This window comes from Balaenoptera musculus, chromosome 15, assembly GCF_009873245.2.
Source record: "Balaenoptera musculus isolate JJ_BM4_2016_0621 chromosome 15, mBalMus1.pri.v3, whole genome shotgun sequence".
In the NCBI taxonomy this organism is placed as follows: domain Eukaryota; kingdom Metazoa; phylum Chordata; class Mammalia; order Artiodactyla; family Balaenopteridae; genus Balaenoptera; species Balaenoptera musculus.
The window spans coordinates 73,292,743-73,310,371 of NC_045799.1; the positions used below are offsets into that span (position 1 = coordinate 73,292,743).

Sequence of the window (17,629 nt, forward strand, 5' to 3'; positions counted from 1 at the left end):
AAGGAAAAGATACAGATTAAATTTGGCCAAGGGAAGAAGCAAATGGGGCAGGTGCCAGGAGAAAAACCAAATGCAGAGCTTCCATTGTTCTCTAATGTGGAGTCAGAGCACATTTCTCTTGAAATCAGTGTGTGTTAATACACACAGAATATTGCCAACCAAGGAAGCTTGGCCAAGCTTTGGTGTCCACAGTTTTTATTGGGGCTCCATTACCTAGGCATGATTGAATGATTGATTGCCTGTGTAGTTCATGTCAGCCTCCAGGTCTACTGATACTGCATGACCCAAAGCCCCTACTCTAAGTCACATTGTTAATACCATCCAGTAGGACATAAGACCCCAAGACAGATATACTCCTATTAGATATAATGTTCCAGGAGTATGGAGATTACCTCCCAGAAGCTGAGGGCAAAGTCCAGACTCTCTGTTTTAGCAAAGCCAAATTCTTTATTACAGAGAAAGTGATACTTTTTATGGTAGAAAACTTAGAAAGTACAAAAAAGCATAAAGAAGAAATCAAAAGTAATTCATAATCTTAATATCTAGTTGATAGTTTGTTGCATTCTCTCCCAGTCTTATGCTTAAGCTGTTGTATTTGTTATATGATGTTTGATTTTTGTATCTGTCATTTTGTTTTTTCTTGTTATTTGCTTTCAATTTTGATTTTTTCTTTAAAGAGATTTGGATTTAACTCTTTTTAATTTATCTTTTCAAAGACATTTTAAAACTTGCATTAAGGTATCATAATCTCTTTTAAGGAAAATAAGGAATTTAACTCTTTAGTCACCATTCCTTCCCATCTGATTTTTTTCATTTAATTGTGTGTTTAGAACCCTACAGTTCATTTATTCATTCGTGTTCTTTCACATTATATAGTTCATCTCTTCCAAAGAAGAAAAAAAAAGATTGTTGGTAATTAGTTTTATACACATTTCAAACTATCAAGCACCCTTAACTACACAGTTAATTAGTTTATGCTCACTATCACTCTATTAATTCTTTTTTAAAAAAATTTAATTAATTAATTATTAATTTTTGGCTGCATCAAGTCTTTGTTGCTGTGCGTGGGCTTTCTCAGTTGCAGCGAGCGGGGACTACTCTTCGTTGTGGTGCACGGGCCTCTCATTGCAGTGGCTTCTCTTGTTGTGGAGCATGGGCTCTAGGCACGTGAGCTTCAGTAGTTGTGGAGCACGGGCTCTAGAGTGCAGGCTCAGTAGTTGTGGCCCACGGGCTTAGTTGCTCCTTGGCATGTGGGATCTTCCCTGACCAGGGATGGAACCCATGTCCCTTGCATTGGCAGGCAGATTCTTAACTACTGCGCCACCAGGGAAGTCCCCACTCTGTTAATTCTTAAGTTCTTGCTTTTAATTTTTGGTGCCTTAAGGAAAGTTACTTTGGTAATAAATGTGCCCTTCTCATTGCGTGATACAGAGTACATGGTATCAGTGTCTTATTACTGATGCTGTTAACCTTGATCACTTGGTTAAGGTGGTGTCTGCCTGGTTTCTCCACTGTAAAGTTACTGTTTTTCCATTTCCATATTCTGTTAATTAGCAAAGAGTCACCTAGTCCAGCCCACATACAAGGGGAAGGGGAATAGGCTTCATCTCTTAAGGGAGGGATATTAAAGAATTTGAGGACACACATTAAAACTACCACAGTAATTAATAAATATTTTGGGGAAGCTGCTTTGAGACTATGCAAATATCCTACTTCTTACGCTTTTGCCCATTAATTTTAGTATTCATTGGTGGATCCTTCCTGCAGTAATTATTCCTATGGTGCGATTGCCTAATGGTGATTTATTTCCCTCATTCTTTCTATGTTTAATTGTTAGAATTCTTCGTAAGAAAGAGTTGTTCCTTCTAATCCATTTATTGGGTAATTTATATCTATATGGACTTATAGCTATTTATTTTATTCTTTGGGTTCCCTGTGCATAAAAAATTGATACATGATAACACAGTTGTCAGACTGAGTTTTTTCCTTAAGATCAGAAAAGCTTTATTCTAAAATTTCAGTCATCTTTTTGTTCTAGCTACTGGTTTTATTTTTGAGGAATTCCTATTATGTGAAGATTGACTCTCCTGAAGGCATTTGTTTTACAAAAGATTTTTGAAGCAAAATTTTAGAATACTAAATTATAGCCATTGCCTTCTCTTTTTGTCATTCGGGGTTGTTTGTCTTATGCTTGCCTTTCCCTTTTTTGTAGACATTAAAATACATATCAAAAACACCATGCAGGCACCAGAGTCCTGAGATTGTGAGAGAATTTCTCACAGCAGTGAAAAGCCACAAGTTAACCAAGTAAGTAAAAATAATCTTAAGTGGGAAAAGACTGACACATAATGAAAATGATAGCTTATAAAAGTCATCCTCAGCAACTGTGTATTTATATTAGGTTGGGTTTTGAATTGTAATCAATACACAGGGCGTAGGGTCATGGTATTTTATAAATTTATTTATTGATTTATTGATTGATTGCTGCTTTGGGTCTTCGGTGCTGTGCGCGGGCTTCTCATTGTGGTGGCTTCTCTTGTTGTGGAGCACGGGCTCTAGGCTCATGGGTTCTAGAGCACAGGCTCGGTAGTTGTGGTGCACGGGCTTAGCTGCTCTGCGGCATGTGGGATCTTCCTGGACCAGGGATCGAACCTGTGTCCCCTGCATTGGCAGGCGGATTCTCACTGCGCCACCAGGGAAGTCCCAGGGTCACGGTACTGTAGATGAGACAACTGAGACTTAAGACACTGGGCTCCTTCTAGAGCCAGAAACAGAATGTAGTGGGCTTTTTAATCTCAAAAATCTTTCCCAAAAATCTTCCCATAACCCCTTCCCAGCATTCAGACTAAAACTGGTTGAAAAACAGGATTCACAAATTGAAGTGCTTTTTATAAAGTTGATGAATTAAGTCATTTGACATTTGTGTTTGTTTGGGGCAAAAATGGCTTGATAATATTCTCTCTGCTCTTCTAGTGCCCATTTACTTTCTTGGTGACTTTCTAGAATAAATTAAGTTTGTAGGAATTAAAAACATTAAGAATTAGATCAAAAGTTTCCATGAGAAGAAAACTAGCCCTAGTCTTTTAGAATTGATACTAGAGCTGATAAATCCAAAAAGCTTTTGTCATTCATTCAGAATAATCAATAATTTTCTTTTGGAGGAAACATTTGGTGTTAGTTCAGGCACACAGTTGATACACTGTCAGTAAACTAAGTGCCCTTCTCCCCTTGCCTCTCTTCTGTAAATGAACTCTGAAGACAAACATCTTTCAAATGTGTGCATGTGTGTGCATGTGTGTATGTTTACAGTTTGTTTTATTTTTGTGAGAAAATACACATAACATAAAATTTACCATCTTAACCATTTTTTTAAAAAATTTATTTATATTTTTGGTTGCGTTGGGTCTTTGTTGCGGTGCGCGGGCTTCTCATTGCAGTGGCTTCTCTTGTTGCGGAGCACAAGCTCTAGGCGCACGGACTTCAGTAGTTGTGGCACATGGGCTCAGTAGTTGCGGCTTGCAGGCTCTACAGTGCAGGCTTAGTAGTTGTGGTGCATGGGCTTAGTTGTTCTGTGGCATGTGGGATCTTCCTGGACCAGGGCTCGAACCTGTGTCTCCTACATTGGCAGGCGGATTCATAACCACTGCGCCACCAGGGAAGCCCTACCATCTTAACCACTTTTAAGTCTACAGTTCATCTGTATTAAGTATAGTGTTCACATTCTGTGTAACCAATACCCAGAATTGTTTTTTTTAAATTTATTTGGTTGTGCTGGGTCTTTGTTGCAGCAGGCGGGCTCCTTAGTTGCAGCTTGCGGACTCCTTAGTTGCGGCTTACCGGCTCCTTAGTTGTGGCTCACAGGCTCCTTAGTTGCAGCGTGCAAACTCTTAGTTGCAGCACGCATGTGGGATCTAGTTCCGTGACCAGGGATTGAACCTGGGCCCCCTGCATTGGGAGAGTGGAGTCTTCACCACTGAGCCACCAGGGAAGTCCCCAGAACTTTTTAAATCTTACAAAACAATCTGTATACCAATTAAACAACTCCCCATTTCCTGCTCTCCCCAGCCCCTGACACCACCACTCTGTTTTCTGTTTCTATGGATTTGACTATTCTATATACCTCATGTAATTAGAATCATATAGTATTTGTCTTAAAAAAAAAGTCTGAATATTATTTAATATTGTTATCTTTTTATTTTAACCATTTTTAAGTGTGTAATTCAGTGGCATTAGATATATTTAATTGTTGTACATCTCTGCCATCCATCCACAGGACAATTTTTCGTCATGCAAAACTAAAACTCTATACCCATTAAACAATGTCTCCCTATATGCCACATCCTCTAGCCCTGGTAACCACCAATTTGCTTTATGTCTCATGAATTTGGCTACTTTAAGTACCTCATATGAGAATCATACAGTATTTTTTCTTTTGTGACTGGCTTATTTCATTTATTATGTCTTCAAGGTTCATTCATATTATAGTATGTGTCAGATTTTCCTTCCTTTTGAAGTCTGCCTAGTATTACATTTTATGTATATATGACATTTTGTTTATTCATTTATCAACTGATGTATAACCTGGGTTGTTTCCACCTTTCGGCTGTTGCACATAATGATGCTGCTATGAACATGAATGTACAAATATCTCTTTGAGACCCAGCATTCAGTTCTTTTGAGTATATACCCAGAAGCCACATTTGCTAGATCTTATGATAATTCTATTTTTAATTTTTTGAGGAACTGCCACACTGTTTTCCATAGTGTCTGCTCCATTTTACATTCCCACAAACAGTGCACAAGGGTTCTAATTTCTCCACATCCTCGTCAACACTTCTTATTTTATCTTCTCCCTTTTGTTACAGTTGTCATATTTATTACATCTATATATGTTGAAAACAGTGTTTAGCAGTGTTTTATTACTTAACGTTCTATACTTCTACATATTTTAAAGAACATAAGAGGACAAAAACAGTCTTTTATATTTACCCGGAATTTTGCTATTTCTTTTGCTCTTCATTCATTCCTGTTCCATGTTTACTTTTTATCATTCAGCCTGAAGAACTTGCTCTAGCGTTCTTTTAGAACAGGCCTGCTGGCTACAGTTTTCTTTCAGATGAGAATGTTATTATTTTCTTTCATTCCTGAAGGATAGTTTCACAGGTTGAATGATCTTTTCTTTCAGCACGTTAAAGATGTTAGTTCAGTGTCTTCTGATTGCCATGGTTTCTGATGAGAAATCTGTGGTCATGCCAATATGTAATATATTGTTTTCCTCTGACTGTTTTCAATACTTTTCTTTATGCTTGGTCTTTGACGATTTGATTATGATTTTTTTTTTTTTTTTAGTTTATCTTCGCTGAGCTTCTTGATTATGTAAATTTTTGTGTCTTACCCAATTTGTGAAGTTTTGGGTCATTGTTTCTTTAAATATTTTTTTCTGCCCCAGTGTCTTCCTCCTTTCTTTTCAGAACTCCAAAGACACAACTGTTAGAACTCTGATAATTGTTCTACAGTCCCCAAGCCTCTGTTTTTGTTGTTGTTGTTGTTGTTTAAAGACAAGGAAACTTTCTAATTGAAGTATGGTTGATTTACAATGTTGTGTTAGTTTCAGGTATACAACATAGCGATTCAGTTATACATATGTATATATATATTCTTTCTCAGAATTCTTTTCCATTATAGCTTATTACAGGATATTGAATGTAGTTCCCTATGCTATATAGTGGGTCCTTGTTGTTTATCTATTTTATATATACTAGTGTGTCTGTTAATCCTAAATCCCTAATTTATCCCTCCACACCTTTCCCCTCCTTTCCCCTTTGGTAACCGTAAGTTTGTCTTCTATGTCTGTGAGTCTTTTTCTGTTCTGTAAAAAAGTTCATTTGTATCTTTTTTTCTTTTTTTAGATTCCACATATAAGTTATATCGTGATATTTGTCTTTCTCTGTCTGACTTACTTCACTTAGTATGATAATCTATTGGTCCATCCATGTTGCTGCAAATGGTATTATTTCATTCTTTTTTATGGCTGAGTAATATTCCATTGTTACACACACACACACACACACACACACACACACACACACACACACACACACACACCCCACATCTTCTTTAACCATTCATCTCTTGATGGACACTTAGTCCCTTCTGGGACTCCCAAACTGTATATGTTGGTCCACTTCTTGGTGTTCCACAGACCCATTAGGCTTTGTCCACTTTTCTTTAGTCTTCTTTTTTCTGTTCAAGTTCATTGATTCTTTGTTCTGCCTGTTCATATCTGCCTTCAAATCCCTTTAGTGTTTTTCATTTCAGTCATTGTACTTTCCAGCTCTGGAATTTCTTTTTGTTTTGTTTGTGTCTCATTGATATTTCCATTTTGTTTATACATTGTTTTCTGTACTTTCTCCACATCTTCCTTTAATTCTAGGAGCATCTTTTTTTTTTTTTATTTAAAAAAAATTAATTAGTTAATTTTTGGCTGCGTTGGGTCTGTTACTGTGCGCGGCTTTCTTTAGTTGTGGTGAGCGGGGGCTACTGTTTGTTGCGGTGCGCGGGCTTCTAATTGCAGTGGCTTCTCTTGTTGTGGAGCACGGGCTCTAGGCACACAGGCTTCAGTAATTGTGGCTTGCGGGCTCTAGAGCACAGGCTCAGTAGTTGTGGTGCACTGGCTTAGTTGCTCCGTGGCATGTGGGATCTTCCCAGACCAGGGCTCGAACCTGTGTCCCCTGCCTTGGCAGGAGGATTCTTAACCACTGTGCCACCAGGGAAGCCCCTAATTCTTGGAGCATCTTTAAGACAGTTGTTTTAAAGCCTTTGTCTAGTAGACCGGCCATCAGGTTTTTTTCAGGGACGTTTTCTATTGATTTATTTTTTTCCTTTGAATGGGCCATACTTAACTGTTTCTTTGTTTACCTTGTGATTTCTTATTGAAAACTGGACATTTGATCTAATAATGTTGTAACTCTGGAAATCAGATTTTCTTCCTTCCCCTAGGCTTGCTGATTTTTGTTTATTGTTTGCTATTTTTGTCTTGTAGGCTGTCTCTGTGCTACGGATCAGCTTGAGGTGTAAACTCAAGGTCTTCTCAGGTCTTTTCTGAGTGTGCCTCTTTCCCTAGGCATGCACAGTCACTCTGATTTTTCCCATATATGCAGTTGTTTTTGAATGTCCCAGCCTTTAGTGTCTGAACTTTAGGGAGAAAAAAATAAAAAGAAGGGTTGGGGGATAAAAGGACACCAGCCCTTTAAATTCTAAAAGTCACTTCAGCTGGAGGGGGAGGTGCAACAACAATGGCTGCTGCCCCTTTGCTTGCATCTCTGTGATCAGAAGCTATAGTCAGTGATTAGAGCACAGATCCTTGATATTTGGAGGACAGGGTACATTTTGCCCTCTCTAGCTTCCACAAGCTGTGTACAAGCTGCTCCAGGAACGTGGGCACAGCTGCCTGCCCCTGGAGTTGGGGGATGGGTGCTGCTACTGTGCTAAGATCTAAAATTGACCAAAATTAACTGCTATTTACCTTCCAAAACTTCCCCTGGAAGTTGCAAGCCTTCAGTAGACTTCAGAGTTTCAAAATAGTTAGTATCAGACAGATTCTACCAGTACAATTGTTTTCTAGGTGGGGAGACAGATTTCTGGTACTTCCTACTCTGGCACCTTTGCAGAATTTTTTTTTTTTTTTAAGAGACTTCATGTTTTTAGATCAGTTTTAGGTTTACAGCAACATAAGGGGAAGGTACAGAGGTTTCCCATATGTTCCATCCCCCTCACATCCATAGCATCCCTCATTATCAGCATCCCCCATCAGAGTGGTAAATTTGTTATAATCAGTGAACCTACATTGACACGTCATTAACACCAAAAGTTCATAGTTTATATTAGGGTTTACTTGTGGTGGTGAACAGTTCTTTGGATTTGGACAAATCTATAATGACGTGTATCCACTGTTACGGTATCATACAGATTATTTTCTCTGACCTAGAAATCTTCTGTGCTCCACCTGTTTATTCCTTCCTTCCCACTCACAACCCCTGGCAGTCACTGATCTTTTTACTGTCTATCTAGTTTTGCCATTTTCAGAAAGTCATGTAATTGGAACCATACAATATGTAGTCTTTTCAGGATGCATTTAAAGTTCCTCCATGCCTTTTCATGGTTTCATAGCTCATTTCTTTTTAGGAGTGAATAATATTCCATTGTCTGAATGTACCACAGTTTAGTAATCCATTACCTACTGAAGGACATCTTGGTTGCTTCCAAGTTTTGGCATTTATCAAGAAAAGCTACTATAAACATTTGTGTGCAGGTTTTTTGTCAACATAAGTTTTCAGCTCCTTTGGGTAAATACCAAGGAGCACAGTTGCTGGATCATATGGTAAGAGTATATTTAGTTTTGTAAGAAACCTGGACTGTTTTCCAAAATGGCTGTACCATTTTGCATCTCCACCATCAGTGAATGAGCGTTCCTTTTGCTTCACATTCTCATCAGCATTTGGTGTTGTCAATGTTCTGGATTTCGGCCATTCTAATAGGTATAGAGTGGTATCTCATTGTTGTAATTTGCACTTCCCTGATGACATATGATGTGGAGCATCTTTCATAAGCTTATTTGCCAGCTGTGTATCTTCTTTGGTGAGGTGTCCATTCAGGTCTTTTTTTTTTAGTGGGTGAAAAAACATGATACCTTGTTTTTATTTGTACTTCTGTACAGATGAATGAAGTTGAGCATCTCTTCCAGTGTTTAAAAGCTTTTTCTGTGAACTAGCTATTAACATCCTTCATCCACTTCTTTTTTTCTTTTTTTTTTTTTAAAGTTATACAATTTTTATTTATTTATTTATTTATTTGTGGCTGTGTTGGGTCTTCATTTTTGTGCGAGGGCTTTCTCTAGTTGCGACAAGTGGGGGCCACTCTTCATCGTGGTGCGCGGGCCTCTCATTATCGCGGCCTCTCTTGTTGCGGAGTACAGGCTCCAGACGCGCAGGCTCAGTAGTTGTGGCTCATGGGCCAAGTTGCTCCGCGGCATGTGGGATCTTCCCAGACCAGGGCTCGAACCCGTGTCCCCTGCATTGGCAGGCAGATTCTCGACCACTGCGCCACCAGGGAAGCCCCTTTTTTCTTTTTTTTTAAAAATAAATTTATTTATTTATTTTTGGCTGCATTGGGTCTTTGTTGCTGTGTGCGGGCTTTCTCTGGTTGCGGCGAGCGGGGGCTACTCTTCGTTGTGGGGCTTGGGCTTCACACTGGGGTGGCTTCCCTTGTTGCGGAGCATGGGTTCTAGGCACACGGGCCTCATTAGTTGTGGCACACGGGCTCAGTAGTTGTGGCTTGCGGTCTCTAGAGCACAGGCTCAGTAGTTGTGGCGCATGGGCTTAGTTGCTCCGCGGCATGTGGAGTCTTCCTGGACCAGGGCTCAAACCCATGTCCCCTGCGTTGGCAGGCGGATTCTTAACCACTGTGCCACCAGGGAAGTCCCTTTCATCCACTTATTTCTTGTTTGTTTGTTTGTTTCTTTTTTTTTCCAGTATAGGTGATTTACAATATGGTGTTAGTTTCAGGTGTACAGCCTAGTGATTGAGTATTTTTTGCAGATTATACTCCATTATAGGTTATTACAAGATTATGGGTATAATTCCCTGTGCTATGTAGTAAATCCTTGATGCTTATCTATTTTATGTATAGTAATTTGTATCTGTTAATCCCATACCCATAATTTGTCCCCTCTCCTTCCCCCTCCCTTTTGGTAACCACAAGTTTGTTTTATATATCTGTGAGTCTGTTTTGCATATGTATTCATTTGTATTATTTTTTTATTTTTAAATTTTTTTTAATTAAAAATTTTTTTTGGCCATGCCGTGCAGCATGCGGGATCTTAGTTCCCCAACCAGGGATCGAACCCATGCCCCCTGCAGTGGAAGCATGGAGTCTTAACCACTGGACCTCCAGGGAAGTCCCTGTATTATTTTTTTAGGTTCTGCATATAAGTGATATTGTATAGTATTTGTCTTTCTCTGTCTGACTTATTTCACTACACATAATATTCTCTAGGTCCATCCACATTGCTGCAAATAGCAGTGTTTCATTCATTTTTTTTAGCTAATACTCCATTGTGTATGTGTGTGTGTGTGTATATACACACACATGTACACACACACCACATTTTAATCCGGTCATCTGTTGATGGGGCACTTGGGTTGCTTCCATGTCTTGGCTATTGTAAGTAGTTCTTTTGCCCATTTTAAAAATTGGGTTGTTTGTTTTTTTATTGCTGAGTTTTAAGAATTCTTTCTGTATTTTGGATAACTGTCCTTTATCACGTGTCTTTTGGAAATATTTTCTCTCAATCTGTGGTTTATCTTGTTTTCTTGACTTGGTATTTCATAGAGCGAATATTTTTAATTTTAATGAAGTCCAATTTATCAATTATTTCTTTTGTGGATTGTGTCTTTGGTGTTGTATCTAAAAAGTCATCACCATATGCAAGGTCATCTAGGTTTTCTCCTGTGTTATCTCCTGAGAGTTTTATAGTTTTGCATTTTACATTTAGGTCTAGTTGTCTAGATGGTTGTTGTCTAGGTGGTGGGGAGGCAGATTCCTGGTTCTTCCTACTCTGCCATCTTCCCTGAATGCTCTCTGTTCATTTTTATCCCCTCTTTGTTGTTCAAATGGGGTAATTTCTACTGAACTGTCTATACGTTCGCAGACTCTTTTCTTCTGTCAACTCTATTTTGTTATTAAGCCCACATAGTGAATTTTAAAATTTCATATATTTTTCAGTTCTAAAATTGTCATTTGTTTATTACTTATAATTTCTGTCTCTTTCCTGAGAACTTTTATTATTCCATTCATTTCAAGAATGTTTAAAAAAAAAAGAATGTTTGTTTATATCTCATGTTGTAATAATAACTACTTTAAAGTTTTTGTGTGATAATTCCAACATCTGGGTCATCATAGATTTGGTATCTGTTGATTAACTTTTCCCTTGAGAATGAGTGATATTTCCCTCATTGAGATAATTTTGGATTGTATCCTGGACATTTTGAATATTATATTGTTTAGAACTCTGGATCCTGTGAAACGTCTCTGGTTAATGTTGCTTTTTTTGTTTCTTTTAGCAGGTGGTCAGTCCAGTTACGTTCACAACTCAAGTCTGTCTTGGCTTACATGGCAAAGATTTCAATATCAGTTTAGGTTTTAAACTGTTCTGCTGCTTTGGGCCTTTTTTGCATATGAGACTGGAGTTATGTTTTAACTTGTTCACTTCTCAGTGTGTTTGCTGTGCTGGGTCTCTGCTCTTTGTTGTTTGGGGCTGTTCTACACATGAATAGCTTGGGCTAAACCTAAGATTTGTGCTGATTGGTACTCAAATTTAGGGAAATCCTCTCTCTTGCTCTTCTCTCTGGGATTGCCCCCAGACTCTCAGGCCCACATGTGCCCCCTTTTTTAGGCCTCTGGCCACAAGTAGTAGATTTCTCTCATCATTTTAGCTGCCTATGTTTGCATTTGTTACTGGCGCCACCCTTGGGGCAAAGAAGGTAGGAAAAAAGAGGAGAGGGGAAAAAAAGATATTCCTTGGCACTCTGGACCACAGTGGCTCCCTTCCTGGATATACCCACTGCCAGGGCTCTCTGAGGAACTGCCCTCGAGTTGTGGGCTTTACCTAGATCTCCAGATCTCTGGGGCCCCTTTTCCCAATCTTCTGGCCAGAAAGATGGAATTTCTCCTGGAGTTTCAGCTGCATGTGAAACTACTGCTGTAGGGCAGTACTGCTAAGGCAGTCCTGAGGATCAGGGCTTATGAGAGAAAGGAGGAAGAGAAAGAAACTCACATCCATCCCCCACACCAACTAGTTCTTTTTTCTTTTTTTAAAAAATATTTATTTTATTTATTTATCTTTGACTGCATCGGATCTTAGTTGCAGCACACAGAATCTTCTTTGCAGCGTGCAGGCACTTTGTTGCGGCATGTGGGCTTTTCTCTAGTTGTGGCGTGTGGGCTTCAGAGTGCAAGGGTTCTTCGCTGCGGCACATGGGCTCTCCAGTTGAGGCGTGCAGGCTCAGTAGTTGAGGTGCGCGAGCTTAGTTGCCCCACGGCATGTGGAATCTTAGTTCCCCAACCAGGGACTGAACCCGCGTCCCCTGCATTGGAAGGCGGATTCTTAACCACTGGACCACCAGGGAAGTCCCACCAACTAGTTCTAGCTTTCTTCAAGTTTTTTTTCCCTTCCCAGTCCACCTACTTTTGTTTTCAGAGTCCAGGTTTTTGCTTTTGTGTTTTGTCCTGCGTTTGGTGTTGTCGTAAACAGCAGAAAGAGGCTTTAGTGGGTTTACTCCATCTTGTCTACAACAGAAGTCCTAATGGTCGATTTTTAAGACCTCTTCTCAGCTGTTTGCCTGCTGTTTTGCTTCCCAATCCCTACATCTTTTCTGCTATAAACATGCACCTGGCTACTATTCAGTTGCCTTGCAAGCTGATTCATGATTGGCCATAATCTCTATATATTTAAAGTAGACTGTAATATTCAGAGGAGGATTTATTTCAGTTCTCTTTTTCCATTTGTGATCCGAAATTTAAGGATTTGTAAAGTCCTTTTTGACCCTTTAGTGTCTCCTTTTCATTAAATGGTTGATTCCTGGGGCAGATGAACATGCCAGGGTTCTTATTGACACACAGGTTATCTATGACTGTAGGAAGCAAAAGCTGCAGGCAGTGTTGTTCTGAAAACAACCAGTAGAGGGGGCCGGTAGGCTTCGTTCACTGTCGCTGGGCCCGGCTCCGCTGGGAGGTAGCCGACTATTGCAGCCCACTGGAGTTCATTTGGCCCCAGTGCCTGGTGACTCAGGGGGCTGCTTGCCATGTGCTCTCAAGACCTGGATCATCTTGTGCTAGCCAGTATAGTCCAAGACAGGAATCACATTTATAACAGAAACTGCTGAAGTGCTCTTTAATGCTTATTTCTGAATATCCCAATAGAGTTGTTTTCTATCATTCTCTCAGGAAGAGGAGATTCAAGATAATAGCCCTTAAGTGGTCTGGTTCTAGTAGTACAAACTGGAGCTGCATTAATTTGCTTGAAAGCCTCCATTGCTAGAGTTCTTGAGGATTTGGTAGGAACCATGTTTTATTTGACTTTATAGCTTTATTCAGCAAAATGGTAGTTTTGAGACTCAGCTTAAAATCACTTTGACACTAAGTCCTATGTCATTTTTTCCTGTAGCATGTTAATTCCCCAAGGCATTTGGTTCTCTAGTCATTTAAATTTTTTGCTTGAGGTACTTTTTTCTTAAGAAGTGCAGCCTGGCTTGCAGCCCCAGGTCTCATCCTGAGATCTCCTTAGGATGTACAGCCGTGTCTGCCAGGAGTAGAAGGACTTGCCTTCGAGACCCAGGTCTGTAAATAACCCATGTGCAGCAACGAAGACCCAACGCAGCCCAAAATAAGTAAATTTATTATTTAAAAAAAAAAGAGTGGTCAGCATGGAGCTCCCTGCGCCCTTTAATGAGAACAGTTTTGGTGATCAGTTGGGGTGGGAGCTAAAGTGCAGTGAATTAAGTGAAGGAGAGAAAGTAGAGATGATAAAACTAAGCCTGATTATGAAGTCGGGGGGCATGTTTGTAACCCCCGCCCCCAAAACTGGCACCTGCAGTACGTGTGGTTCTGGGACTTGACTTCAGCAGGGCTCAGCTCCTGGGGGTGCAGAGCAGAGAACTTGACTGGTTGGTTTGACTACAGGTTGGGGTTTTTCAGGGAGTAGCTGTGAATGATTTTGTCGGTAGAAGACTTATCCTTTTTGCAACTGTAGGAACATTTCCAGCATTTCAGAGCCTGGCAGGATAATGACTGTTCAATAAACTGAGTTCTGTTGCTTTGATTGATTTGTAGCTGAGATGTTCATTTATTCAGCTATGTCTTTTCCTACTCTTTATTCTTTATTCATGCTGTTGGATGATGATGGTTAAAATAAATAATTGTGTTTTGAGTGAGGATTCATATTTTGCAACTCAGCTTGTCCTTCAAGGCTACTTGCTTATTCCTAGTCTTATTCCTAGTCTCCTCCTTACTCGATTCTCTGCAGCTTTTAGTCCTGTTAACCCTCTTCATGTCCAGACCTCTCAGATGGTGACCTCACTTTTGCTTCGCTGAGAAAACTATCCAAAATGAACTCATTTCCCTTCACATCTCCTTAAGTTTGCTTTTTCTTTCCCCATTGCTGTGATCTCAGTGAAACATGAGCCTTTTCGCAGAAACTTTGAACTTTTGTTTTTTTGAGGGTCTTTCCCTTTCTCTCCTGTAATTTCAGCCTCTCCACCTGCTTGTGTTCTTAGCCGACAAACATGCTTCAGTTTCCCTTCAGAACCTGCTCTCCTCAGGCCATAATTGCTTTTTTTACTTCTATCCTGTCAAGAGGTCATTTCTGTCCATGACACTGAGCTGAACCAGACCCACAGCCTCCATGAACGGCAGGGGTCAGTATCCACCACAGCCAGCCTACCCTGCGCAGCCTCCTGGGAATCCGGTGTGCCCTCAGACCTTGCATCTTCCTCAGGTTCCACCCTGTACTGATGCTTCACCTGCCTGCTCAGAGGTCTGCCATCCGAGCTTTGTGCACCCAGGGGCTGCCACAGTCCCCACCGTGTCAGCTGCTTTTCCTGGCACCTCACGGTATCTTCCCATGGCCCAGTCTGTGGCCGTTGGCCTTTTAGGTTGCAGAGTCCCCTGGCTTAGTATCTGGTTGGTCCCATCTCCAGCTGGTCCAACAGCGCCGGTGGGAGGAGGGTGTGATGAAGGTGCCAGATTCGGCGCTGAGGCTACTGCTGGCACGATTCCTCCTACACCACCGGGTACCCTCCCGGCACTGCGCAGCTTGCAGTCATGCAGGGAGCCCATGTCCTTGTAACTCAGTGGAAGAGAAACTTCTCCGTGGGTGGCTCAGATGGTGACTACACCATCGGTGAGGAACCAAGGCCACCTCTGTGCCAGGAAGGACATCACATAGCTTCTCACAATATAACTGCTTTAGTCAACATTAACCTGAAGTTGCGGTTTAGACACATGTTGTTGAGGTGTCTTTCTGGTGTCCAAACTTTCAGTCACTTTTCAAACTTAGTAAGAAACCATACATATAGTAGTAGCATTACCGCCCTGAAGCATTTTGATGGGGGGGATGGTATCCATTCATAAAATGAATGTGAGTGAAGCAGCCCTAGGGACCTTCCTTTAGTTTCTCTGGAGTAATACTGTACCATACTGGTCTTTGCTTTTAGTAATAAAACATGAAATTAGGTTTGGAGAAGACTTTGATCTTCTGATTAAAGTTTCCAGATTATTCTGATTGGTCTTTAATCTCCTGTAAGTCTTTGATTTTTATTACTTGTTATAAATGAAACACATTGGTTGTCTGCCTTTTCCTTTCCACCCTTTGCCCTAATCCCACCCTTTACCCTAGTCTTCCATTCCCTCCCACCAGTCTCCATTGAATCAGTGGTGCAGGACAGAAAGCAGTCAGACCCATTTCCTTCTCTCCTTGCACTTCTCCCACTTGTCATCTTTTAACTAGTCTTTTACAAGGATCCTCTGAGACCCCCTCTGTGCCCTAAGCACAGACCCCTTTATTTCCACTTTGGATCTCCTTAGGCAGAAGTGGAGAGTGCCTTTGGACCCTCCTTAAAGATCATCTCTTTATACATGAACCAAACCCAAATTTGCTTTGGTGCCAGAAAAACTGAACTTTTCCTGATATCAAAGCATATCAATACAAACTGTACTGAGAACAGTTTAAAATAAGAGGGGCAACAAGGAGGATGCCTTTGAAAAGCCTGATGACTTTAGAGCCAAATTAAGGGGAGTTTTCAGATCACAAATTGGTTACAGTTTATTGTCAGAGTGCCTGATGTGGCCACTCATGGCTCCCAAGAATTCCTAAGCTGGGTTAACGGGGTCATACTGTGAATGTCTCACTCCGAAATGACTTGAGTCCAGTGAAATCTCACTAGGGTTAAGAATATTTCGGGATCCTTAATCTTTTGATTTTTGTTTTCTGAAATTGGATTTTATTTTATCTTATAATTTCAGTTCACCTAAATTTTGTGTTCTCTACATGTTATGTTTGACTGTTGTGGAAGTTCAGTGTTGTATGTCTCTAGCTGCACTGTGGTGCATCTGTCTTGTGGGTTTTTTATACTAAAAATGTAGAATAAAGACTTTTGAAGATTTGAATAAAGTGATGATAATTGAATTACAAAGAAAAAAAAAAGAGGTATTTCCTCCACAGTTCTTCCCCAGTCCCCACAATCCAGTTGTCACCTTAACCGTTATTCCACTGAACTACTTGCCCAGGCCACCAGTGCCCTCCTTTTTGGCAAATCCAGTGACTTCTCTACCATCAACCTACTTTCCTCTCTTCAGTATTTGATATTGTTGATAATACCCTCTGTCTTGAACTTTTCCTCTCTTGGTTTCCATCACACCACTCTCCTAAGTTTTCTTTTTCTCTTTTCACTCCTTGCTCCTTTCCTGCTTTCTCTCCCGGCCCCTTGAATGGAGGTGTTTTACGGTGTCCTGTCTGGGTCTTCATTTACTCAGCAGCTGGTCTCTGGACTACGATTTCCACTCTCGTGGTTTCACATAACTCCTTGATAATAAAGCCAGCTCTGATCTTTTTCTTTAATTCTAGACCAAACTAGAACTAAAACTAGACAGGATGTTCAACAGAGACCTCTTCACTGTGGTCCCAAAAGTACCACAAACTCAAATTCAAATTTTCAATTAATACATTTTTTCCAAACAGGCTAAACATCTGACAGTAAGCCTTAACTCTCCCATTTCCTTCACCCCACCCCCCGACCCAACCTAGGCAGTTGTCAGGTCCTGTTGACTGTACCTGAGGGTGACCAGGAGCATTTCACAGGTCCAGGCTCTCATTTCCTTTCCTGCTGCTGCTGCTGCCGCTGCCCAGCTGCACAACTTTTGAGTATTACAGTGTCTCTGCCTCCATTTTCTCAGGTTTTCTAGACCCAGCAAGTCACTCCTTCCCTCGGTTGCTCTCCAGTGTCTACAGAGTAACATCTGGCCTCTTGGTAGTCAGGGCTCTTTGTGGCCTTGTCCCAGATGACTCTTTCAACCTGTGTCCCACAGCCTCTCTAGCAGCCATTTCCTGAAACTCCGTGAATCTTTGTTCTTCTGGGTGTTTAGTTGTACTGTTCCTTCCCTGACTGCCCATTCCTCTTATCCTTTTTGCCTAGAAAATCCTTAAGGGCCCAGTGCAAGAGTCGTCTCCTCTATGAAGTCTAGAGTAAATGTTTGGGGGACTCTGAGGAGTAGAGTTTAACTACAACTGCCTTACTATGACTACCATTTACGGGGAAATTACTGTGTGAGTCGTCATTATGAACACTATGAATGGTTAAGGACATGGGCTTTCATGGCAGAGTCCCAGCTCTGCCATTTACTAGCTGTGTAACCTTGGACAAAGTATTTCTTTACCGTCTCAATGTCAAGTCTGAGGGTTAAATGTGCTTGCTGTATGGAAGGTAAGCAGTAAATGGTAGCTGCTCCTGCTATAAATGGTAAGATTTTCATCCCTCATAATCTCCTTATGAGATCAGTAAGTACCGTTGTCATTCCT

The 17,629-nt window shown here is 40.7% G+C and overlaps 2 protein-coding genes across 7 annotated transcripts in view; both read left to right on the forward strand.

Annotated features, from left to right (window-relative positions):
* The window catches only part of LOC118881583 (CGRP receptor component), a 64,513-nt gene that overhangs the window by 14,196 nt on the left and 32,688 nt on the right, over positions 1 to 17,629 (forward strand). For 4 of the 6 annotated variants that reach the window (XR_005016569.1, XR_005016570.1, XM_036826712.1 and 1 more), the window contains one exon: positions 2,213 to 2,307. The exons of the other annotated variants lie outside the window; for them this stretch is intronic. Coding sequence is in view for 2 of the 4 variants with exons in the window: in XM_036826712.1 (XP_036682607.1) it covers positions 2,213 to 2,307 (95 nt within the window). In the remaining 2 variants the exon portion in view is untranslated. The remainder of the gene's footprint in view (positions 1 to 2,212; positions 2,308 to 17,629) is intronic. 6 annotated transcript variants of the gene reach the window in all.
* LOC118880917 (DAZ-associated protein 2-like) lies at positions 14,459 to 17,257 on the forward strand. The gene is made up of 3 exons (XM_036825112.1): positions 14,459 to 14,597; positions 14,840 to 14,956; positions 17,247 to 17,257. Exons 1-3 carry the CDS (start codon positions 14,459 to 14,461, stop codon positions 17,255 to 17,257), a joined length of 267 nt encoding a protein of 88 aa, XP_036681007.1.